General features: G+C 40.4%; 1 protein-coding gene across 3 annotated transcripts in view; it reads left to right on the top strand.

Moving 5' to 3' along the window:
- LOC126480723 (kinesin-like protein Klp10A) overlaps positions 1 to 27101 on the top strand; it is a 327696-nt gene that overhangs the window by 218127 nt on the left and 82468 nt on the right. For all 3 annotated transcript variants that reach the window (XM_050103985.1, XM_050103986.1, XM_050103987.1), the window contains exon 4: positions 15643 to 15682. In XM_050103985.1, coding sequence (XP_049959942.1) covers positions 15643 to 15682 — 40 coding nt within the window. The remainder of the gene's footprint in view (positions 1 to 15642; positions 15683 to 27101) is intronic.

Raw genomic sequence — 27101 nt, forward strand, 5'->3', positions numbered from 1 at the left:
AAAATCCCAGTGAGTGGACCAAGATCTGTGCCTTCTTGATGATGGTTCTCCTATCCATTTTAGTGCTGTTTGACACTTTCTCTGCCTGTTATATTGCAGTGGCATCCACTCCTTTTCTTTCTTCATTACACTGGCTGCTGTACAATGACCTCTGTGAGAGCTACCAGTTCCCGTTGATCCCCCATTCCCTTCCCACCTCCCAGTGGGCAGGCTACCTGCTGGGCTATCCATCACAGTTGTTGGCATCTGTATACCTTGCAGATTGTGTGCTTAGTGAGGCTATATAGATGAAGTCGTCCATGATATATCTGATGATATAATTCATGCCGCCATCATTCCTATACCCTGCTCAGTGGGCCTGTTCAGCTGCCTCCTGGTCCCATGTTAAGAGTTCAACTATTGCCATTGCTATCTGTGATCACCGTCGAGCCTTGCAATGCCTTAGGCAGCGCTCATCCTCCACCAGTCTTATCTTCAAACACCTCTGCGCCTTTATTTAATCAAACAAAGCAAGCAGGTGTGTTTGGAACACTTTGTCTACTGCCTAGTTTCTTCTGTTCCTGTGTCACAGGTGTGGGCTACGGTTCACACCCTCGAACCTCCAAAGTTTCCAACAGTCATCTTCCATCTGGGCCTTGTCCTCCTAGGTGGCCTTTATACAGATTCATCAGTTCGAGCAGAACACCTTGCGAGCCATTTTGTGATGTCAGTGTCAGCCAGCCACCTATTCAGCTGCCTTCCTCCTCCACTTAACGTTTTACCCTTGTCAGGCAGAATCCTAAAATGCCCCTTTTACTGAATGGTAACTTTTTCTGGCCCTTTCCTCCTCCCCTATTTTAGCACCTGTTCTTGGTTCCATTCATAGCCAGTTGCTTCAACACCTAACACCCCTGCTCTATATGAGGATGATTTCTGTTTCTGGGTTACTTTAGACTCGGTGGCATCTTTGGAGTAACAGCTCCAGGATGTCACTAGCGAACTTCTTCGTGGACACTCTCATGCGGCTTACATTTTTCTGTTGGGTGGTGCATTTTTGTTGCCATACTGTGGTGTATCCTGATCCAGAACTCTTATCTCGACAACTAACACCTGATTGTGATCACCTGGTTCTGTTTCTTGGGTTTTCTTTTGACAACGTGCTTACTTGATTGCACCATATCCAACTTGGGAAGATTGGATGTTTCCATAAACTGTTTCCTTCGCTCCTTGTGAACACCTCTTAGGGTGCGAATCATTACTCTTCTCCACCTTTATATGGCCTTACTTCTGTCCTGACTGGACTATGGTTGTCAAGATTATGACTCACTGCCCCAACCAGACTGCTCCTCTGTGACCTGGTCCACCATCATGGTATCAGTGAGTCCACCGGTGCCTTTGGTACTAGCTCGCTTGGTAATCTTCTGGTTGATGCTGCCCCCGCACCGTTTCGGTTCGATGGTCCTAGCTTTTGGTTTCTTATTCCATTACTATCCACTCTTTCCCGGCTCACCCCCTCCTATTCATTTCGCGGCTATAGGACATTGCCTGCCCACTGCCTGTCCTCAGTGGTTTTGCTAGTTAGGCTACACCTCACTTCTTTCTGCTGCGATTTCCATCTATCCTCATGTCCTGTTACTTACATTCTCTCAGAACCAACCTCCCACATACCCTCATTGGTTAGTTCCTTTGCCCTGGATTGGATGGATCTATTCTGAGGCCTGTAAGCCTCTATTGCTCCGATAATGTTCCGTTGTTTCTTCTGCTAATTCTTAAGAGAGTTTAGAGATGCTGTTGTCTTTTACACTGATGGCTCTAAATCTGATCACATATGGTTTCACGTCTTTTGTTGCCATGTATCATCATATCTTACCTGACAAGTGTGTGAGAGGTGTTTACTGTGGCCATTTACCAGGCCCTCTGCGTTATTAAACGGTCCTCTCTCACCTGACAGTCTTTCAGGCTGTTGCCCAGTGTTGTTCCCGCCCCTGGTCTCTGCTATCCACGACTTTCGCGCCAATCTTGCCCGTGCTGCTTGTTCGGATAATTTCGTTTGGGTTTCCGATGGCGTCACATCCAAATTCCTTTTCGTTCAGTCGTGGGCCGTCAGGGGGGAGGGGGGGCCGGCATGATTTTATGCTGCATGATGAGGTGGTCCCCGCCTTTGTAGTTGCAGGCCCCCCCCCCACCCCCAGTGATTCCCTTCACACTAAATACGCTCTCGCAGTCTTCTTTTCCAGGTATTAGTGGGCAACTCTCACATCGTTGCATACTTCCTTGGTTCTTCATGAAAGTGGTTTGTCCCCCCCTGATGTAAGTACCTGTATTTCCTTCCAGAGTTGGAATCCCTCGGTTAGTATTGACGTTAATTTTGAATGCCTTCGGACTTGGCTGCACGCCAACCAGACCCCCCACACCCCTCACCCCACCCGGTTTTCCCGATGTTTTGCCTGGTCTTTTGTGCTGTTCTGTTTCACCTTTTCTTATGTCTTCTTACATTGGTGTTGCCCCATTGTATCGTGATCATGGTATGGTATGGTGTGGGGATTGGGAAGAGTCAGTGGCAATGCCCTCTGCACATGCCTCTCCTGCTGCCCCAATGTTCCATCTGTCTCAGTTTGTACGTTTTCCTTTCGCATTAATTGGACTATGCTGTTCTTCTTCTTCCTCCATTAGTTTCTTTTATCTCGGATCGTGAGATCTATAACCTCGCTGTTTGGACCTGTCCCCCCAAAGTTGGCAGCCACACACCCAAGTTTTCGCATAGATTAATTTTACTGAAATTTTTATTTTTAGTGGAGACCATTTCAAAAGTTATTGTGTAAATAGGGTCTTCTCCACTAACTTTAAAAGATTTTAACAGATATTTGAGTTCCTTTGATAGTTCGGGTAAATCTTCTCCTAGATTATGATGAGTGAGTGATTATTCGAGCTGATGGATTGGTTCTGAACAATTCAGAAGGTAATCAAAGTATTTTGCAATTATTTTGGAATGTTTAGCGTTAGGTAAACCAAATTAGTGAACGTCGTCCCACTCCCCATCGTTACATTTATATTTGAAGTACATCTAAGTGGAAAAGGAGCTCTTTAACAGATCATTGCAGACAATGCTTTCATAATAAGTTTCCTTGTATACTCGCTTGTTTTACCACCAGCTAGCATACAACCTTTCGATTTACATGGGTAGTAATCGTAACTATATCGCATGTATAAGTTTTACATACATAAACTGATTTGTTTTTAATTTTATAATTAGTGCTTTAACCTTGCGAGGTATACAATAAAATGAAAAAAATAGAGAAATGTCGGTATTAGCAAGGAGTCGAACCCAGGTCCGTAAATTACCAGTCTGCTTTTGACCACTCACCCACAGTGACGTCACGACGATTCTTTAAAAAATCTCGGTAGCCTATGCTTCCACAATATGCTGCATGAAATTTTAAAGAAATATACTGACTCGGTGCTGTGAATAATGTACCATTATTTCAACAGTCGACACTTGTTTCTAGTTACTGTAGAGAAGCGCCACAAAACATGGTTTTGTTAATTTTATTTGCATACCATCTAGCATTCAAAGAGAGATGATGTAATTCCAGTGCGATTTCAGACTTGCATGAGAAGAGAAATAGTTTTAGTGCGAGTTCTGGCTGACATTTGATGCAAAAGGCATAATTTTAGTGCAGTATTTACAGTGCGCTGTAGCACATTGGCATATGATAAGCGAAGTCCACTGCCGAGCTGAATTACTCCTTGACTGAAGGACTAATGGTCCTGCTGTTCAGTTCCTTAACAATCCAATCAACCAAATCTGATGAGGATTTGGTCAACGCCCGTTTCAGTGCTGGTGAATCGTTTCCACTACTTGCTTTGCTCCTTTGTTTTGATGCTATAGTGATACGCCCAACACTCGTCCATAGTAATTAGTGCGCTAAAGAGACCATATGGATTGGGATGGCACAACTGCAACATTTCCGCCCGCATCTCGTGGTCGTGCGGTAGCGTTCTCGCTTCCCACGCCCGGGTTCCCGGGTTCGATTCCCGGCGGGGTCAGGGATTTTCTCTGCCTCGTGATGGCTGGGTGTTGTGTGCTGTCCTTAGGTTAGTTAGGTTTAAGTAGTTCTAAGTTCTAGGGGACTGATGACCATAGCTGTTGAGTCCCATAGTGCTCAGAGCCAGTTGCAACATTTCCACTGGGGGCATTTCGAAGCGGTGTGAACAGTCACCGAATGTGTTGGATGTCAAACTTTATCATTTTCAAATTGTTACAATAGATATTGAAATCTAAGCTACGACGGATTTTAACGTCCTCTTCTATCTTCTAGACTGTACCGAGCAACTCTTCCAGCTCTTCTCTTGCAATTCCAAGTTCTTCGGAGAGAGATCTATTACCACTTAGGTCATCATCATTCGGGCTCGTTTGACCTCCTTGGAAGCATCTGCAAGCCACAGTGCATAGTAACTGTACACTTCCGTTAACTCTGCACGTATTGTCCTGTGTTCTTCTCCTTCAGTTCAGAAAAGGAGTTATCGCGCTATACTCCATATAGTCAACAAACTGTATCATTTTGTGTTGCTTCGGTTCCTATAGCGGAGTGCTATAGTATTATGACGGGGGATTTCAGTGCGTTTTCAGTAAAATTTCCGCAGTTCTGGTACAAACAAAAATTACGTAACTTTATATTTTCTAGATACGAGTTGAAAGTTGTACTGTCGATCGTACTTCCATTTTGCTAAACCCGTTACTAGCAGGTGGGGTGGTTTCGTCGAGCAGTTAGAAAAGATAAGTACCTTCAGTGGTGCGTATGCTGTCGAAACGCTTGCTTATATTTGTGATAGTGGTTGGAAGTCCTGTTTCCTCGGGTTAACAAACAGACGAAGCGGCTGGCTCGTGTCGTATTACTAATATGGCTCGCTTTTGCTGACAACTAACATTCGAGCGGATTCGGCGAGCAGTGTCCAGCTGCGCGGCGCTGGCGCGTGGCTCTTGAGTGCGCGGTGTGTGAGGGGCAGGGTGCGTATGGCTGGTGCGGCAGGACGAGTCTGACGAGGAAGAGGACGGCAGCCTGCTGGAGGAGATGGACGACGACTTCGCCAACCTGAACGTCTGCGCGCCCGGCGCGGTGGCGGCCCAGCAGCAGCGGCGCGCCGCAGCCGCCGGCGCCAAGCCCTCGTCGGCCACGCTGCCCCTCCGGGTCCCGTCCTCCCGGCCGGTCTGTACCATTCCCAGCCTGCTCTGCTCTCAGCCACTCTGCCTGCCTGCCTGCTTGCCTGCTTTTTGCTTCACTCTTACTGTAGCTCTCACCTGTATGTATATTTGAAGTAGAACCTAGATGAGCTCGCATGCTGGTACTTCCCATTTGAAGCTTTTACTGATCGTAGTAGCTGTGCGTTCATCGACGAATGGATGATTTGCTTCTGTGGTAATTATTGTCCATCCATTTCTGGCATATGCTGTTGCGAGACATAACAAGATAATTTCAGACGACTGTATAGGTTTCGTCACTGTGCTGTTGCTGCATTTTTGAAATGCAAAGCTATCCGGAAAATGTCAGTTCTGTGAAACTTTCGCTTCTCCCGGCAAGTCGAATTATCACACTACGTACGCGATTGGGACCCGGTAACGTTATTGACAATCGCTGATATGTCAAGTTATTTTCAAGGGGCAAAGTGAAACAGACTACTGTGCAAAGCGGTGGATGGCGTTACATCTACCAAGAAACAAACGATGGCCTATGCACAAAGACAAAACACAGCGGACAATTGCGACATCAAAGGCCACCATCCCCAGACGTTATAGGTCTGAACAGCGGGTGAGAAAGTAGCGCTCTGTGACTATCTATTCTTTACGAGGGAAAGAGCAGGATTCTTCCAAAGTGTAAGCAAAAAAGTCTCCATTTCTATTTTGCTTAAATTCTGCCTGGATTCTTGCGCTCTAGATGATCGAACAGAGAGGACAGTTAGCGCTGTTTGCTGACCTTTCGTTCATTACTATTTTAATATCGATAAGCCTTGACGATGATTATTTTTGGTTGCGTAGCGACATTACTTGTTTGCGTACGCTCTCTTCTGTTTCTTGGTTAAAGTGGTCCCGTCTGCCGACGGTTTCTTTTGTGCCTTGGAATGCCTAGTGACAAATCGACTGTCTCGTAAGCCACTTGAACAACCTCAGTTCTTCAGTACACTGCTGGCCATTATAATTGGAATACCAAGCGGGATACCAAATGACGAAATCGTATTGTTCAGTATAGTAGAAAATTTTTGGTTGTCAAATTTGCCACATTTGGCGACAGTAATGGCTGTAGCGCAGCTGCGCGTAGAGTCGAACTGATCCTGGACAACATACGGCTCCGTCAGAGTTCATCAGCAGTGGTGGCTGGCGATTGGTGACGTGCCCGTTTCTCCGCAAACGACGACCCAATGTTATCATTGTGGGAGAGATTTGGTGAACGTGCTGACCAAGGTAACAGTCGAACACCTGTATCGAGGCAGAAGAACGGGAAAAATGGGATTTTGCGTTATCTTGTTCAAAGAAATTACCATCTGTGCGAACCAAGGAAACCGAATAGTATACACAGCGGCAGCCCAATCAGTTACGCCACGTGCTTGGCGCCATGACGATGAGAAATGGATTCTGACAGCGTTCATTCTTGTTAGTCTCCTGAAACGTGTGCGTCCAGTGTGATAACATACGCAGAATTCGGACTCGTCTGAAAATAAGACGCGATGGCACTCCTGAAACCTTTGGACGCACCAGTGTCGGCGCGCATCTCTTTTTTCCCATCGGTGTAATGAGAAACACGGTCCCCATGCTGACGTCCTGCGGTGCGGCGAACAGTCGCGATCTCTAGCAGTGGACGAGAGTGCTTGCAGTTGGGATAGTGTGTGTCACTGATGTCGTTGAAGAGTGGAAGGACGAACGTTCGTCATGACAGAAGTTGCCGTTCATCTGCACTCAGCAGAAAACAGAGAAAAAGCTCGTGATAACATCCTATTCACGAGCTTAACTGTTAGATTACATTACACAAACACAGGTTTTGTTCATTTAGGGTTACAAAACTCATAGGCGGGAGAATTTTATGGAGAGGGAATTTACCCTGAGCTCGTGGAGTACCTCATAACATCGTGGCGGGCATCCTCCTGCCCGGCGAGTGCAGCAACTCGACTTGACATGTACTCAACAAGCCATTGGATGTCCACTGCAGAAACATTGAGCCATGCTGCCTCTAAAGCCGTCCATAATTGCGGAAGTGTTGCCGGTGCAGGGTTTTGTGCACGAACTGACCTCTCGATTACATCCCACGAATGTTCGACGAGATTCCTATCGGACGATCTGAGTGATCAGACCATTCGCTCGAATTGCCCTAAATGTTCTTCAAATCAGTCGCGAACAATTGCGGCCTTAGGCATGGCGCATTGTCACCCATAAAAATTCCATCGTAGTTTGGGGACATACTCTATGTAGCCGATCATAACCATTTCCAGTCAATGATCTGTTCAGTTGGACCAGAGGACCCAGTCCATTCCACGTTAACACAGACCACACGAGGACCTTGTTGACAACTTAGGTCCATTGCTTCGTGGAGCCTGGCCGTACTCGACTCGACCGTCAACTCTTGGCAACGAAAATTGGGGCTCACTTCACCTCATCTGAGCAAGCCAGTCTTCCAGTCGTCTAAAAAAAGTGCGCTGCAATGTTGTGCTGTTAGCAAAGGCACGGTCATCGACTTCAGCAGCACATTAACGCCAAATTTTGTCACACTGTCTTAATGGATACACTTATCGTCGTCCATATTGATTTCTACGATTATTTCACGCGGTGTTGCCTGTCTGTTAGCATCGACAAATGTATACTAACACAGCTGCTCTCGTTCGGTAAGTAAGGCCATCGGCCACTGCGTTGCCCGTGGTGAGAAGCGGTGCCTGGAATCTGGTATTCTCGGCACACTCTTGACGCTGTGGATCCCGGAATATTTAAGTCCCTAACGATTTTCGAAATCGAATGTTCCATGTTTCTAGCACCAACCACCAATCCGCATGCCGAGTACCTTATTTCCCGTCGTGCGGCCGTAATCACGACGGAAACCTTTCCACGTGAATCACGTGAATTCAAATGACAGCTCCGCCAGTGCTCTAGAGTTGCTTGATAAAATATCGATATGTCGTTATGTCCACCAGTAATTATATCGATATGTATCAGTGATATTTCCTCCCCGATAAGTCGATATCAAAATGGCAATATCGAGTGCCGATATTTTTATGTTACACTTTTTCACAATTTTCGGTAAATATTTGAAATTGTTCTTTTGAAATTATAGAAGAACATAATTTTACTTTCACTGTGTGAAGGAGTTTTACTGCTTTTTGAGCTTTCAGCACGTCAAGTCTTCCTCTTTGACTGTGTGAAGTAAGCGTAGGTAGCACAAAACTGTTAGTCCGATTACGGTGCGCTATGGGGTGGTGGTGTGAATGGAATACCGTTTTTATGCGAACCTAGTGCGCACTTTTTTTACCATACAGAGTACTCAAAATTTGATAACGCATTAGATTAGAGTTCAAACTTGAATTGTTCACAGGTATTTTGTACCCTATGTGATATGAAGTAGCAAAGTATGTATTAAACTCTAGCAAGAAAATATAGGTGCGGTATCTGTGAATTAAAGGAAGACGTAAATCGGGTAAGAAGTTATCGAGTTAAGAGCTGATATATATTTCCGGTTCTGAATTTAGAGGAAATTTTCTTTAATCGTCCGTTCAAATAGAACGTGTCCTCGAAATTTAGCTCTGTCCCGTACATTTCAACGCGTTGTTGTACTTCTCAACCTCGTTTCGATATTGTTGGCCTACTACAATACTACGCATTGTTTACATTAGGTAGCCACGAAATGGAAGGCAAGCAGAGAAGACTATCGTATGAGGCTACTTTCGAGCGTAAAGTAATTCTTTGTCCTGGAAAATATGGTAACAGAAAGGCGGGAAGAGAGTTCACTGTAGCTGAGAGCAACGTTCCCTTATGAAAAAAAAGAGAATTGGGATTGTTTGCAACTACCGTTACTAGAAATAAATTCACTGGACCTCTCAAATGCCAAAAGCTTCCACAGGATTTTGAGAAGAAAATTAAAGAATTTCAGCGGTATGTTATCACACTTCGGGAGGATAAGAATTTTTTGATTGGCCAAACAGGCAACGCTTGATGACTCCAATTTTGTTTGATGTGCCACGTAATTACACGATTGACGAGAAGGATAAAAAGAAGTTACCATCAAAACATCTGGGAGCGAAAAGCAGCACGTAACAGTAATTCTGGGAATCACAGCAGATGGGAACAAACTTCCACCTTTTTTAATCTTCGAGCGAAAAACAAGCCCGAAGACTCCAAAAAAATTAAACTCCCTAATGACGTCATTATTCGAAATAAAGAGAGGAGATGGATGTCTGAAACTTCGATGCTTGACTGGCTCCGTAACTTGTGGGATCTCCGTCCTGGTGGGCTTTGCAAACAACCATCGATGATTTGTCTTGATCCATTTAGTGGTCATCTCACTGACGACGTAAAAACAGGTGATCCACAGCCTACCCAGTGACCTTGTTACTATTCCTGGAGGATTGACTTCTGTATTAGAACCCCTGGGCGTTAGTATAAACCTCTCAAAGGTTATGTTTAGGAACAGTACGAAAAATGGTTTTGTTAACCAAATCGTGAACTGACTCCGACAGGAAAAATTAAACTTGCTGCGCCCTACATTATTGCGCACTGGATTTCAGCTGCCTGGAAACGCAACGAAGCACCAATGATTCAAGAAATGCTGTATTTTAAATACTCTGGATCACAGTGAAGATGATGTGCTCTGGAACGGCACCGAGGATGGCGGGGAAGGAGGAAATGTGCGAGGTGGAATCCAAAATTTTCGGGACTGGTGCTGCCATCTGGAAAGTAGGAGTAGGAGCTATTTACACCGCTATGTGATTAGTCAATTGTGGGGAGTGGCATTCAGGTGGGAGGACGTGTTTGCGTGTCCACAGTGATTTCCGTAATACTGTGTTTGGTGTGTGGCGATTTTACGACGGATCCGCGAGCAAAACAGCACGTGTATGTTAAATTCTGTGCGAATCTCGGGGAAAGCGCTACGGAGACCCTTACAGTGATTCAACAAGTGGGGATCCAGAGACAAAGCAACAATCGCCCCGGTGGAAGAGCCCTGGCTCTCCAAGACCCAAAAAAGCGAGACAGGTGAAGAGCATGAACATCATTTTCTTTGATACCAAGGGAATTGTGCACAAAGAATTCGCCCCACCCAACCAAACAGTGAATTCCGCGACGACAGCCCGAGCTTTGACGTCAAGGGAACTGGCTGCTGCATCACGACAATGCACCCTTTCACACGTCCTTGCTCACCAGAACCTCTTTGGCGAAAAACAACATGGCGGTTGTACCCCACCCACCGTACTCGCCTGATTTGGCACCTTGTGACTTCGCGCTATTGCCAAAACTGAAACTAAAGTTGAAAGACAATCGGTTCGACATTCTAGATAGGATTCAAGAAGCATCGCTGGCGGTGATAAACACTCTCAAAGAACAGGACTTCCAGAATACGTTTGACCAGTGACAGAAGCGTAAGGTTTTAAAGAGATGGCAGCACCAGTCCCAAAAATTTTGGATAGCACCTCGTATTTATTTCTGATGAAATCTTTCCGAGGATTCCAGTAAGGATGACATTAGTGAATAATGATTAGTAACGCCTGTCATTTACAATATGTTTCTTTGTATGTTGTGTAGGTAATCAGGTTAGGCGTTCTTTTTTAATAACGAAAATTTCACTTACTACTGTAATGAGTAGCTCAAAAATTGTTTTTTTTTTATAGTTCATGTATACACTCACTGTTTTTTGAAATAAAGTTAACATTGTAAAATAAATGTCAACAATACAAACCTACACTACGAGCGATGTGCCAAAATTCCTTTTTTTATAAGTTTAATTTTTAAAATTGGAATGCGTATTACATTCGATGGCCCATTCAATTCGTGTGAATACGGTGACAGTATTTCCAGTGTGAAGAAATACGACACCAGTCGCGTTAAACAATTTTTAACGCACCTAGTGTGCTATTTCTTCACGTTTCCATGTCAACGATTATCAGCCACACTCCAAACAACCAGGTGTTTCACGCATAATGGCTCTAGCTTCAGTCAAAGGGGAAACGAGCTCTTCTGGAGTGAGCATAAGTGTCTTGTACACCAAATGGTTCATCTTCCCCACAAAAAGAAATTGGCTGCAGTGAGGCCGAGAGGACACGGTGGCCATTATACTGACCCACCTATCCATTCAACAGAGTCGAATATAACTGGCAGTGTGTGGTGGGTCCCCATCATGCTGGAGCAATAAATTTTTTCCTGACCACTAATGGGACATTCTCAAACAAGTCAATTATTATTTTATGGAGAAAAATATCATAATTTCATCAACCAAGCTTTTCACACAAGAGATACAGCTCAGATTGTCGTGAATGAACATCAGCCCACACATTTCCTGTAAATATGTATTGATGATGGAAGACAAGATTTCCCATAGGACTTCCCAATTCCCATATATTTATCTTGTGGCTGTTGACTATTCCTTCCATCATGAGAGAGCCTCTTCAGTAAACACACACATTTGGAAGTCAGTGATGTTTACAGTTTGGAGTAGACACCACTGGCAGATTCCCACATAGTAAGGAGAAAGGACGTTCCACACATACAGTCTCCGATCAAAGTATCCAGACACCGCTGTGTAACGTGGAATCGTCCACTACGTAATGTGACTGGTGGACCCATCAGTATAAAAGAAGGTGGGGAATATTGTGATGTCAGTAGAGCAGCAGTATTACAGCAGAATGGGTCGGTCAAGAGAATTCGGCAGCTTCAAACCTGGGCTATTGATTGGATGTCACCTAAGTAACAAAGCTGTCAGTGACATTTTAACCGTTTCTAAAGTTTCCAAAGTCCGCTGTTGGTGGTGTGATTGTGAATTGGAAATACAAAAGAACAACCACAGCTAAACAAATACCTGGCAGACCTCATGTAGTGACACAGGGCTCGTCGAACTTCGTGAAGGGTGATTGTAAAAATATACATGGAAATCAGTGGAAGGAATCACTTATGAGTACAGCAGTCCAGCTAGCGCAGTGGCTATGCATGAAAGTTAACAAGATTGGGGTACAGTGGTTTGAACAGCTCTCCATAAGCCACCCTATTGTGTAGTTTGTACAAAGCAACATTTGAGGTGATGTAAAGGACCACAGTGGATGACTTGAAATGAGTGATTTAGAGTGATGGATCATGTGCTGTACCCTGTGAAAATCTGATGGGTGTGGCGAATATCTGTAGAATGTCAGCCTGAATGTTACCTGCCACCATGTGTAGAGTCGATGGTGAAACACAGAGGTGGTGTTTCCTCATGGCTATGTTGTGGTTAATAAAACGCTAAATATGAAAGGATATGAACACAGTTCACTGCATTGTGTACTGCGTGCATTAGAGGAACAGTCTCGAGATGACTGACTGCATCAACATGACCACATACCCTGTCATTAAGTAACATCTGTGAGGCAACGGTTTGTGGCCTGGGCTGGCCAGAGTCCTGATGTGAACCCAACAGAACATCTTTGGGATGAGTTAGGATATTGACTTCAATCCAGACCTCAATGTCCAACAACACTTCCGTCTGTGGTTTCTGCCCTTGAGGTAGAGTGGGCTGCCATTCATTTACATACATTGAGACCACAGCAGAGTTAAAGTTGTCATAAAGGCAAAGGGTGCACGCACCCCATATTAGTGTCCATTGCAATATGTCCAGTTAGTTTGATCAGATAATGTAGATGTTGGAGGTATTTAGTTCCTTGGTTGTGGACCATATACTTTGCTGTGGTTGTCCTCAGTTCACTACAACACAGCTTCCTCACACTGAACAGTTCACTCAATGCGAGGTATACCAGTTTCCTATACTGGTCGATCTGGTCTAACGGTTTCTGTTCTACGAAGACTGCTATCTAATATTTGAAATATGACATAAATTGTTAACTTTCTCCCTGAAAATCTTTTCATACAGCTGCCTTGTTGCTTGACTTGTGTTGTGCCTCCCCATAAATGAGATAGATGTCAACTAACTCGGTTATAATATACCCAGTAAGCTTCCACCCCCAATGCTTTAAAGAATCTAGCTCCCATGTATAAAATGTATACCTACCATGCAAATAAGTTATTGTGTTAAATATTTGACAATGAGTGTATAAAAAATAAAAATTGTAGAAAAGATTTTAAATTACTGAAAGACAGTAAAGTGCTCTTACTATTGAGCTCTAGATAATGCAGTCCGAATAATTTGTGCTCCGTTTTAAGCAAAACCTAGTCCTCCTGTATGTCGGTGTTAATGACATCATATATCTCCTGAATTGTTTGTTGTACAATGACATAATTTTGTGGGTACATTCAATGATATATGTAGATACTCTCTGCAGAATGTGTTGTGAATAGAATTAGTGGTAAAGAAGTAGTAAGTTAAAATGTTTTGCCTGATGATGTTTTATTGAAAATAAGCATAATGCTCCTTCCTTTCCCCTCTTTGTGGACATGTTAATGAGATAGTTACAAAAGGTTTGAAATTTTGTAAAGTTTATTGGAAGTTGCTGTGTGCTCTCATTCTCAAATACTGGATGAATCTAGTCAAAGTTAATTGATGCAGAGTTTCAGGCAATTAGCTGACTAATGCTTGGCTGAACTGTTGGCAATTCAATTAGAAGTGGACTTTACTCCCCACCTTCCCTTACTATTATTGGTTTGGGGAGCATTTGATTTTTCATAGATAATGAAACATGTTGCAAGACAGTGGGTGCAGAGTGTGAATAAATAAAAATAAAGAAGAAAACCACACACTATATTGAGTGTAAAATTTTCACTGAATTAGCATATACAATTCTCATGCTGAACTTTGAAATTTGTGGCTGGTTTCACAGGTAGCAAATGAGTCGTGCCAAATTATAGATTGAACCACTACACACGGGCCTCACATAGCAGGCCAAATTTTAAGTTTATCTAATTAAAGTCAGATCCAAAATAGTTGCCAGAGATGTTCAGGATGTCTACTTTAAATTTTCAGTTACTACTGTTGAGACCTGGTGTCAGTCTATTGACATCATTTATATGACAATACAGTTTCTCTTTCTCACTAATATACTCTCTATATATGTGTGTTAAATACACATTAGGTACCAACAAAGAGAATTATTGCTTTTCATGGTTTGCTACTTGTATTCAACCTATTGTTGGATCGAGTCCTTGCATTCATTTCATATAGAGCACTATAAACTGCTATCCGTGGTGTGGAGAAATGTGCCGAGTCACAATAAACAGAAAAATGTAAATAAGGTACTATGCACTGAAGGGAACAGGTCTGCATTGTGCGGTGTTTGTAGTTTCTTGCACTTTCTGTTGTATATAAGTTTCTTACTTTGAGATATTTATAGTTAAAATTATTCTTGAAGACTGTCAGCTGTAGTTTGTTGTTTCATCAACTGCTGACTGTAGTATGAAATTGGTCATATACATAAAAAGTAATTATTAGAGGCCTCTGATGATTCTAATTGAAATATAGTTTTATGCTGATATGATATGCATGTAATTAAATTTATTTACTGCTTTTATTTTCACATTAAGTGCAGTTTTTATACTTGGCTGAACTATATACATAGAGTAAATGTTGCGAGACTTAGTTTATAGTGGCTACTATTTTTATCAGGTTTATCATCAAATACCTGTGGCTGTATTAAGGGGTAAATATTGATCAAATGACCAGTCACAAATTATGATATAGTGAGACTCTCCGCTGTGATTCACAAATCTTGGCAGTTTATCAGTAAATTCAGTTTTTGCCTTTATAAAACTACCTTTTTCTCCCAGTTTCATTTTTTTCACTCTCCTTGAGGTAGAACTTTCCATGTCGCGCATCATAATGAACGCCAATAAAACAATTTAGGAAATCGTGTAACTCTGTACCTTACTACATTTCAGAATGAATATCTTTCACAGGTGTGTTGTAATTACCAGGTGGATAACCACAAAGCTAGGGATTAGTCTTACCTCTTTCTCATTTCTCTCTCATACCAAATGAGAATATCAGTCCCAGTTTTAACTTGGTTTGTCCAAATCACTTCAGGCAAATGGTGGGTTATATCATTCAAAGTTACAGCCAGATTTATTCTCAAAGAGATTGCTCTGTCTTTAAAGAGTGGCGATGGTGCAACAGCTTGCACTCTATTTCTTCCATGTTGTTGTCCCATTGGTGCTTTGCTTCTCCTTCATAAATTGAGGACCTTGGTAATTTCACATTTACTGCATCACAGATCTCCGAAAATTCAGTTTTGTTCAAGGATTGGTTTACTAGAATATTCTGAATTTACGGATTGGTATTATCATATCTGTTGTAAGACACTTTCATAGCAACAGTCATTAAGGGGAAACTACTTGAAAATATAAAATATTTCATGGTGCAGTATTAGTTAAATAATTTCCTGGCCAACTATCGAATATCTTTGGAGCAACTAGTAAACCAGTCACGGTGTCTATATGGTTTCGATCATTATCTGTTTCTGACCTGCTAAAGCAACTAATCATTTCCCTTTTTGACTTTTCAGAGTGCTACAAGGGCTTCAGTAGGTGGTCAAGCTCATAGAGGTAAGCATTTTTCCTAAATTAAATAAACATAACACCACCATTTTCTATTGAATTTGCAGAAATCCCAAGCGTTCTGGTTTCCTTATGTGTTTACTCCCATCTTATACAAAGCTGTTAACATGACAATGAAATTTTTTAACTGTAGTTGCTGGGCTAAGTTTTACCTATCATTGATATGGAGATGCCTTGGTGCATATGGAATGCTCAGTATTAATTGTTTCTGGTATTTTCAATTTGCACCACTTTCCTGTGATGTGATATGACAGCAGGACACATATTTTAGTAAATACTTTATTCTGTTCATTCTAACATTTGATACACTATGTACACTCAAGATGTTTTCAGGCAGTAAACAATACTCCTGCCATTTTAAACTTTTTCTTATTTTACGGTATACAGGTATCTTCTGCTCCCCCTCCCCTTACCTCTTCTGTAGTAATACCCCCTTTCATTGTTCTAAAACTTTATCTGGCATTGTTAAACTGTTGAGGTGTAAATTTGGTAACTGCTTGGTTTTTAAAAGTTACCGTGTTTAGTTTACTATGAACCCACTAGGCTATTATTAACTTTTTTTTTCCCCTCTTGATCCAGTGGTAGAAGCAACTACTTTTCATTCTTTTCAAAATTAATGAGCAGATGCATGTGTTTCCAGCTTATGATAGCAAAATTAGAACCAAAGTCTAATTTCTTGGATTTCATGAAGATAACACACTAAAAACAGATTAGCAGAACTGTCACTACTTTGGTGAAATACTGGTGGTTACTAGCTAATGTTATCAGAACAATTTTTAAGAGTCAAGGTTCCATTTGCCACAATTTGAGAAAATAGGTACTGTTTCTTTCTGAATATTGTCATCATTTCACAGTTTGTGACCATAAAGAAGGAAACCGTAAAAAAGAAAAGGGTTGGGTTGGGTAACGGACTGGCAAAAAAGTAAATTCTTTCTAGTTTCATAGCTGTGACGTAAACAGCTGTCAACATTATTTTGCTGAATTTATAAACATAAATTTCCTTCACCAATATTACATTCATCTTGGTGGAGCTAATTAACATCCGAACATTCTCTTCTTCAGACACTTTTACCATGAAATAAAAAATTAACCAAAGTAGTGCAGCTGCTCATTGTTACCGAACGATGTCCTGAAGTTCATCTTCAGTGAGCATTCTGCATGTTAGTGGTCTAATTTGTGGCACTCACTAAGAAAAGTAGTGCTTTAAAATACAAAATAAATTAGCTTTAGATTAATGTAGTGGATTTAAAAAAGTTACAAAACTTTATGTACTGTAACTTCATTTGTGTTTGAGGCAAGTGTTTCAACAATTTTGTGACACTGCAAGTAGACATTAGACTAGGATGAAGCTGAGGTACCAAATGAACTTATAAACTATTCAGTTACCTATGAGAAGTTTCGGTTTGGTGGGAGAAGATCAAGCCAATAATTCATTTATATTGCACTTGCTGCAGTAGCCAGTTGTAGTGCTGATTATGACCAACAATCGTGAATCGGTCATTCAGTGCACTGCAGTTTGTAAGACTGTTCAAATTTGTGCACAGTTCTTTGAGCAGATGTTAATGATGCACCAGTCCAAAGTGCTGGTCTTTCCTTCGCTAGATAGAACAGAAACTGTGAAGCCGGAGGAATGGACTGGATCATGTGCGATGATCAAAGCTTGCCTCCTTGATATTAGGTACTTTCGTCATTTGTGAAATGTCATGTGCCTTGATGAGCCACCCACACTAAAAATACATTAAAATTTAAATGTCTAATAATTAGGAAGCTGATGAGCATCCTGACAAAATTTTGATTATTGCACCACAATCATGACTACTAAAGTAAGAGAGGAGATCAGCTGATAAGTTAATCTGTCCATCCATTCATCAAAACAAAAAATAATTCAGTTAAATGTAATGTACAAAAATTGAATTTAACCACACATATGAGGGTCTTCTTGCTGTAGCAGTATGGTTTGCGTTATTATTACTTCACTTGTCCATAAACAACAGGAAGATACACATTTTTGTCTAAGTGGATTTTTGAGGGAGACATGCCATGGCATGGTAAATAACTTAAACTGCAGATGAATGTCAACACAAATTCATCAAAAGTTGGTGAAGGGTTGTTGTAGATGCAAATGGAGGTGAAGTGAACAGTGTAGTTCTGGTAAATTGGTTAGTAAATGTTCATGAAACAGATGAGCTATGGGCACACGTGAAGTAAGAATAGGCCTATAGTACATTTTGCATCTTTGTGGAACGTAAGTGTTAGGGCTAGTATTTGAGACACAAGAGGAACACTCTATTGGTTTCTCAATGATGACCTCAAAATTAATGCAGATCCAAAGTTACAGATACAGTGAAATCAGTGGATAAATCGCTGGTTACTTGTCTGCACATTATGCAAATTTGAGGCCAGAGTTTAATGGTGTTTGACACCATGCGTTGGAGAATCACCATCCAACCTGAAACAGAGTTCACCATAGTAAATACATAACTTCTGTTCAAAAGACCAGTAATAAGTAGATACTTAGGATTCTGTTCAAAAGACCAGTAATAAGTAGATTCTTAGGATTCTGTTCAAAAGACCAGTAATAAGTAGATACTTAGGAAGTGGAACATAACATAACATAAAAATACAGAATAAGTATTTACAGACAAGTATACTAATTTTCCTACCAGAGATAGAAGTAAAATGACCCTCAGGAATGTGGAATTTGTCAAAATTATGAATCTTTCTTTTAGTTAATTAATATTAGATTTCCTGGGCTATTTTTGCCACCTATCATTTGAGTAGAAAACATTAAAGAGCATTTACTTACAGATCACATTATTGCATTGAAGATGTGCAGAAATCACATTTTACACAACATGCTAAATGATATTACCAGTGCACACACAAATTGGAACCACTGTGACATTTGTCGGTGGAGTAGGATAGGTTGGCAACAAATAAATCTCTTGCTGTCTTCTTAAATTGTTCTTCATTCATAGCTAAGCTTTTTATGGATTCTGGCTGGTTGTTGAAAATGTGTTTTTCTTAATATGGCACTAGGTGCTATCTCGACCAAAATATCTGATTGTACATTTTTATGTACATGATTCCTAGTACTAATTCCATGAACTGGGCTGTTACTGTGAAAGAGATAAATCATTAACAAAAAATTTAATAGAGGAGTAAATAAACTAGTAAGCAGTAGAGTTTCTGAGACAAGCATCTACAGAGCATTTGTGAATTCATGCCCCAGATAATTATATATATATATATATATATATATATATATATATATATATATATATATATATATATATATATATATATATATATATATATATATATGTATGTATATATATATATATGTATGTATATATATATATATATATGTATATATATATATGTATATATATATATATATATATGTATATATATATATGTATATATATGTATGTCTGCTTGTGTCTGTATGTGTGGATGGATATGTGCGTGTGTATATCTGTCCTTTTTTCCCCCTAAGGTAAGTCTTTCCGCTCCCGGGATTGGAATGACTCCTTACCCTCTCCCTTAAAACCCACTTCCTTTCGTCTTCCCCTCTCCTTCCCTCTTTCGTGATGAGGCAACAGTTTGTTGCGAAAGCTTGAATTTTGTGTGTATGTTTGTGTGTCTATCGACCTGCCAGCGCTTTTGTTCGGTAAGTCACCTCATCTTTGTTTTTATATATATATATATATATATATATATATATAAAAAACTGTGGTTTGGCTTGGTCATGTACCCCAAAAAAATCATATGACATTGTTGAATTTTTATCATTGTTATTGTGTATTTCTGTCAACATTTGTGTTGGATATAATGATTTGTTTTCTATTTTCTATCTGCTTGTAATATTTTAGACACATACTAGGATGAATCCTCTTAAATTTTAAACTGCAAATAGTCTCTCTTCAAATTTAACTGACAAAAAATTGGCAAGAAACAAATTATTAACATGCATGAGACTTTCATAACGGCTCTTCTTAAAACTGACTCATTTTGCTGTTAATTGCTATTTCTATATTATCTGCAGACAAAGTATTTACCTGGTAATGTTATTAGCAAGAAAAATATAAGAGCTCTGATGTGGAAGTTTGTGGGTCCCCACAAGTAATGTTAGCAAATTTTTTTTCATTTTACAAAACACTTATGAACAGTTGCCTCTGGCAGAATGTAGAATACTCCAGTAGCCTGTAGTTTACACTCAAGAGTCAAAGAAACTGCTACATGTGCCTAATATCGTATAGGGCCCCTGCGAGCACGCAGAAGTGCCACGCCACGACATGGCATGGACTCGACTAATGTCTGAGGTAGTGCTGGAGGAACTGACACCATGAACCCTGCAGGGCTGTCCACAAATCCATAAGAGTACAAGGGTTTAGAGATCTCTTCTGAACATTGTTGCAAGGAATCATTGATGTGCTCATTAATGTTTGTGTCTGGGGAGTTTGGTGGCCAGTGAAAGTGTTTAAACTCAGAAAATGAGTTTATACTCAGTTCTTTGGCACTTCAGTGTATTTTCTAATGAATTGCAGTAAGTACATTGTTGATCTAGCTGCAAATAGTTGACAATATTGGTTTAGAAATGCCAAACTGTTATTTTGGCAATATACTCCCATGTAGAATCCTGAGTAGATGAGGAAAAGATTTGCTAAATGTTCTATCTGGAGAGAACATTACATGGTAATGAACCATGGACAGTTAAAAAGAAAGATATTTAGAAAGTTTTGAAATGTGGCTATGGAGAAGAATGCTTAAAGTTTTGTGGACTGACAGACATGAGAATGAAGAAGTAATGAAGGAAATGGGGAAGAAAGATAATTATTTTAAGGGATCTGAAAGAGGAGAAAATCTTGGATGTGACATACGCTGTGCAGGAATTGACTGCAACAAAAAATTATGGAGGGAAAGGTGGAAGGAATGTGGGAAAGAGATAGGGAGTTGGAATGATGGATGACATCACAGTAGGATGAACCTACAGACATACGAAGGAAGGTGCTCGGAACAAGATAAAATGGAGAGCCTCCACTTGAAACCTGTCATTAGAAAGAGACAAGAATAATAATCCAGAACAGAGTAGAAGTTGAGAGAGTAAGGTTGTCAACAGAAACCAAAACTTCGCACTGAAAGCACACTTACTGTCCGCCCATGAATGTACTGATGGTGGAATGGAACTATTCGCCGTGTGTGCTTGCATACACAAAATTTGTAACATAGTGTAATATTCAGCAAATAAGTCATCCTAGAAAGTAGAAATGCTTCAGTCCTAATGATTACAGGAGGCTGAAATTGAACTGCAGATCTTCAAATTGCCAGCCAGTGGTTAAGAGAAAGGTAGCAAAAGTGAAAAAGTATAGAATTTTCTTGGTATTTCTTTAACTCCTTTCTGATAGACACCTTCAGCAGATTTTAGCCAGTTGGGAAAGGTTCCTGTCAAATGATTTGTTCCTTAAAATAACTTATATTTTATTTTAAAATTAGATTTTTATTTAAATAATTTGTGCTGCACGGAACTTCATCTGGTGAATGAGGGCCATATTTATATTTACGAAGTTATTTTGTAATATCTGGCCTTAAGTATACCATGGCTAGAGGTCTGCATGGATTTGAATATCTCCAGGTTTATCTACGGATATTGACAACAATAATTACTTTGTTGTTAAATTAAAGGATCATGTCAGTAATAGTGTTTGTTTATTTTTTGCAGTACAAACTGTCAGTAATAATGGTTACTACAATTTTTAATTAATTTTTACCCATTTGGGATTGAATGACACATTATTTGGTTGGTTGCACAGTATAGTAGAGGTGGTATATCCTTTGTTGGTATATGCAAGGGTTAAAGATTGTGAAAAGGCAAGCTTTTTGATTTTCTACAGAGTTACAGGCACATACTGCTCCTATTGTACCAACAACCATACATCGTAAACAATTTGTTTCCTTTAATTGAGGTCACTTAATTACCAGAAGCTGCCACAAAATGTCATGTGGACTGTTGTAGGGCACTCCGTCTATTGGAATCTTCGCTTCGTGGTCCAACCCTTAATTGCAAATCACATAAGCCATCATTGATATTGGTATAAAATCTACAACGTTCCTCTGAAAAATATTTACATGTACACAACAATGCTATGCTAACCACATTGAGAAGTGTGACATGTTAACATAATTGCTTATTATGGTACATTTGGGAAACATAATATGGGGATAGTACACAACTATATTAAAGATGTGACGGCAACTTGAAACACAACTTCATTTGTCTTCCCTGTGTTGAGGAAGTGTTCTGCAGAAAATTTCTCAGTACCAGTTTCACTAATTAAGACAAAGTTGCAACTGTAGGAATTTGTCAAGAATATCATGGGACTATATTGTATTAAAATATAGTGTTGATTGTTCTCTAGCATTCGTAGCCTGTGGAAAGTAAATTATCCAATCTGATTCAGCAAGATGAAAATTAAGTCTTCCATGAGCCTTCTGTGAAAACTAGAATGTGCATTATCTTCATACCATTTCTCAGCTCCAGTTTCCTGGGTGTGGTGTAAAAGCACTCGCCATCTCCTCCCATCTTCATAGATGCCCTGTTCCTGGACATCTTCCCAACAAAATATCTCCCCTCCTAGCCTAATTTCACTGATGTCTCCAATGCTTTCTAATTCTTCTTTATGCTCTTTTGCTGCGGACATTTATTTCAAAATATTTTTCTGGCTGGTCTTATCTCATCCATTCTCATAATGTGCCCATATCACAGCTTCTGTCTATCACACTAGTAACAGGAACTTTGATGTGTCCTTTCTGGTAGTTTGGTTCATAGTTCTTGTGAATCTCATTTCTACCACTAGGATTTTGCTGTAGTCTTTCCCCAGTAGAGTACGTATCTCCAAACTGTATCTGAGAATTTACGTAATGTATATGTGGTACATGGGTTTTTGTTTATCAGGAGGTCTCTGACCTGATAATACAAAAGAATTCTTTCTATGTCCTGCTTGGTATTTATTGGTCAACTGTGCAGTTGTTGGAAGTTGTTCTTTCAAGTTATTTGAAATCGAAAACTGATTCTAATTTTGACTCTTCCAGATAAAAGTTAGGACTTGTTATTTGTTTGTTGGTAACCTGCAGTATTAATGGGTTAAAAGTTTAACAATTATTGGAGAGGCCATTTTCCATTGGAGCATTTACTGAACCTGACAAACACATTTCCAGTAACAAATATAAAATGCTCCTGAAAAGTTCTGCAACACTGTGAATTTTACCAATCTGCTCTTTATCTGTAGTTATAGCACTCCCTTACCTCACTATATCCCGAATTGTCTTCATTTTATTGCGTGATGAGGCTATCTCTTTTCTCGTGAGACGTTTGTTTCAATGTCTGGATTACCTTCTTCAGTATTTCACAATATGTGCTGTAATGAACTAGAACAATAGAATTGAAACTGTGTGGCAGATAGTGTCCTTTCTGTTGTACAATATACTTTAATTCCATGATTAATAAATGTTTGCAAGTAGTTTCTTAAAACAGTCAATTTTTAGCTTATTGACTGGTCTGCAGATTCAGAAGATTTTGTATTCTGGTAAGTACCCACATTAACAAGGTTAACTGCATGCAGTATTCGGAGAGACCATTGACTATTCATTCCCGAGACACGTCTGTAACGAAATTATTGATGGCTTGCTTTCTTCTTCTCCTCCTCCTCCTCCTCCTCCTCCTCCTCCCCCCCCCCCTTTTTTTTAAAAAAAAGAAAGGTGAGGGGCGAGTTAGGTACCCTAGGTGGAAAATTTACTAAGGAATGAAGTTGAGTAATGGCTGTATTACATGTAGTACATTCTTACTGGAAGAATTTTTAAGAAAAATTATATTAAAAGTAACCAAAAACCAATTTATGAACAGATTAAAACCACCACCTGGTGCTCAATATACGCTAACAATTTGTTTTGAAATTCTGTTTGTCACATGTGCTCCCAGATACTGCTCTAGGCAAAACTTAATACTTGTGTTCCTAAATATATATTCGTTATTGATGAATGTGGTAATTTTGCCATATGTTGTCTACAGTAGTGAGATGCAAACCAAAAATATTGTGTAATAGTACTTAGCCTTCGGATACCTGAGCTTCTTTAGAACATCGATGCCCAAAAGGGGGTTTAGCGGACCCACTGATATTAAAATACTCAACTGATAAAAATTTAAAACTTCAAAAAAGTTTATTTTAAGTTAGGCAGTTACTAATAAATGTTGTTAATAAATATAAGGTAGAGTCAATAAAAATTGCCCTATTACAGTACAAAATACAAATGTGTCGATATATTACACAAACTACTTTGCCCCATAGGCCTCATACATCTCTTGTAAGCATGTGCTTGGCCACCATGGGGCCCCAGCCTTAGCAGTGTTACTTACCTTTCAGTGTTTCAATTCTGTCTTTCTCCTATTCTTTTTTTCCCCTCTGCTTCCCCATTGGATGGATGGTCTTTGTGGCGTTGATTGTGCTTCGATCCTTACCTTCCGACTGTCTACACCTTTCCATCATTAATTATGTGGTCCCATTGTTGGGTTTGACTTAATACGTCTTGTCTAAATTTTACAAAAGATGGATTGTGCAGGGAAGGTTACCCAGCGTGGCACATATTCCGCCTTTGTGCATTTCTCTCTTTGCACCCTTCTTTGTTGCAATGGTACTACATCCAAAACTCATCACGGTAACCATTTCGTTCTGAGGGGACATCATAAAGTACTTGCACGGTGGTAGCCCTCCTGACCACACGGAGATTGCACTGTTGGTGCCTGAGCCGGAAACTCCCTATGAAAGCCAAGGAGTATCTGCCATTCATGGCTGGGATACGAGGACTCTAGGAAATGGTTGACTTGCTGGACAAGCATTGCTGTGGCCGGGTGGTGCCCATTGGGAGAGCCTCCATTCAGAGTGAGTGGTACTGTGGTGGGAGATTCAGGTATGAAGCAAATTACTTTCTTCCCCTAGTAGCTGCATGGGCACAGCAGTCCTTTCTGAAGCTAAGACATACTCCATTGTGGAGAGGCACGACTCCAAAATGTTCCCTTTCCTAACTATGCCATGGGAGGAACATAAGGCTCAGAGACAAGGTGGGAAATACTCCCACTAACGATTGGTTTGTTCTAGAATGGATGGGGATTCCTTTATGATAAAAAAAAAAAAACCTTTGTTCTTCGTTTAACACCAGAGAGCAGGTTTGGAGAAGTGTTAGTGATTTTAAAAAATGGCTCCGTTCTGCATAAAATGTTCCCCACCCCCATACACAATCACAGGCACTGTTCACTTGCGACAAGCTGTGCGACATTCCTGGCACTGTAATTCCCCATAAAAGTTTGACGATGTTATAGGGTATCATTTAGCACTGAGCTATCCTTCTACATACTGATGATGAGTAGAGTGCTAATTTGGAGTGATGAGGTGTGCATTTTGTCTGGCTTGTCTAGCGGAGACTGAAAGACAGCACAGTAGATACTGTAGCATGTTCCCACATCTTGACCTGCAGAGGTGACTCATTGCATGAGGTTGTTGCCATGATGCCAAGCTGTATATTCCTCCACCTATACACTACTAAAAATGTGTGCAAATTGGATAAAAGTCTTGGTGTTGCAATGCCAGCCAGCCCCTGTTCCCGTTGTCAACTGCAGGGAGCACCATACCTCCTGTTCACCAGACTGCACCATTTTTCAATGAGAGAAAAGAAAAAATAAATCGAGGAATAAGAGACCCTTGACCACCTCACATATCACGAGGGGCCTCCTCCCCCTCCCCGCCCCCCTCTCCCATCTTTTAAACAGTTTCTTCTACTACGAGGTTTAGACCAAATTATTTGTTTAAATTGTGAAATTAACATATGTAATTATGCAAACATTACTTTCGGCAAAACTGTTAATTACTTTTGAATTTATTCAAGGCTGGTTTTGCTAACATGTTTCCAACTAGAACCAAATAAATATTTTAAAAATACTAGCATTTCGTCTTCCAAATGTTTCCAGTTATTACAGAATTAATGTTTGTTTATAAGCCAACAATAGAATTTCAGTTATGAAACAATCACTAATTTTGCCAGACCAAAAGATACTAACTAGCAGTAACCAAAATAAATTAGTAAATCAAATACATGATAAAACTAAACACAAATATATCTAAAAACAAAGATGATGTGAGTTACCAAACGAAAGCGCTGGCACGTCGATAGACACACAAACAAACACAAACATACACTCAAAATTCAAGCTTTCGCAACAAACTGTTGCCTCATCAGGAAAGAGGGAAGGAGAGGGAAAGACGAAAGGAAGTGGGTTTTAAGGGAGAGGGTAAGGAGTCATTCCAATCCCGGTAGCGGAAAGACTTACTTTAGGGGGGAAAAATGGACGGGTATGCCCGCGGGCGCGCGCACACACACACACACACACACCTGCGCGCCCGCGCGCGCACGCACACACACACACACACACCTGCGCGCCCGCGCGCGCACGCACGCCCCTGTTCCCGTTGTCAACTGCAGGGAGCACCATACCTCCTGTTCACCAGACTGCACCATTTTTCAATGAAAGAAAAGAAAAAATAAATCGAGGAATAAGAGACCCTTGACCACCTCACATATCACGAGGGGCCTCCTCCCCCTCCCCGCCCCCCTCTCCCATCTTTTAAACAGTCTCTTCTACTACACACACGCGCGCGCCCACATATCCATCCACACATATACAGGCACAAGCCGACATATTTAAAGACACAAAATTAGATCTGGTGTTATGTTATTTAAAACTGAGGGCCAATCTTTCTCTTTTATAAAAATGCAGATTGTATTAACGTATGCTAATGGTAAAAAGTTAAAAGTAACAAAACAAATTTAATGAGTGATCGCGCTGTAAAAAGATATAGAAGTGCTCGCATGGATTACATATGTATATTGTTTTCTCAACTAAAGAGGCCATTGAGTTTTCAGATATTTTTATGGAGTGTTTTGTGTGTTGCCCATAATAATGTTTATAAAAACTATCAACAAAAAGAATAGGTATATGAACTCACATTTGAAAAAAACAACAAACTTTCCACAGCAAGTTACAATTTTTAAGGAAGATAGCGTCATTGGCTTTGATTTACTTTCAAAAAACACACATTTGTGTAAAAACACATTTAATCATTATTTTCTTAACAGGAAATAAAACTATCTGGCAATGATCGGGACAAACAAATTTTTTACAGTCGTTACGTACTTTTCTGGTACTTCTATTTCTTGATCTTCCGCAGTTGTAGCAGCGACCCACAAAACCACTGTGCGTCATTCCCATAGATGCTGGCTGACTTTCCAAGAGATGAGTGCCAAGAATTTCCTTTATTCTGAAGAACAGACTTCTTGGCAACATTTGTTTGTCTAATCT

The sequence above is a fragment of the Schistocerca serialis genome, chromosome 5 (genome assembly GCF_023864345.2).
Source record: "Schistocerca serialis cubense isolate TAMUIC-IGC-003099 chromosome 5, iqSchSeri2.2, whole genome shotgun sequence".
NCBI classification, from domain to species: domain Eukaryota; kingdom Metazoa; phylum Arthropoda; class Insecta; order Orthoptera; family Acrididae; genus Schistocerca; species Schistocerca serialis.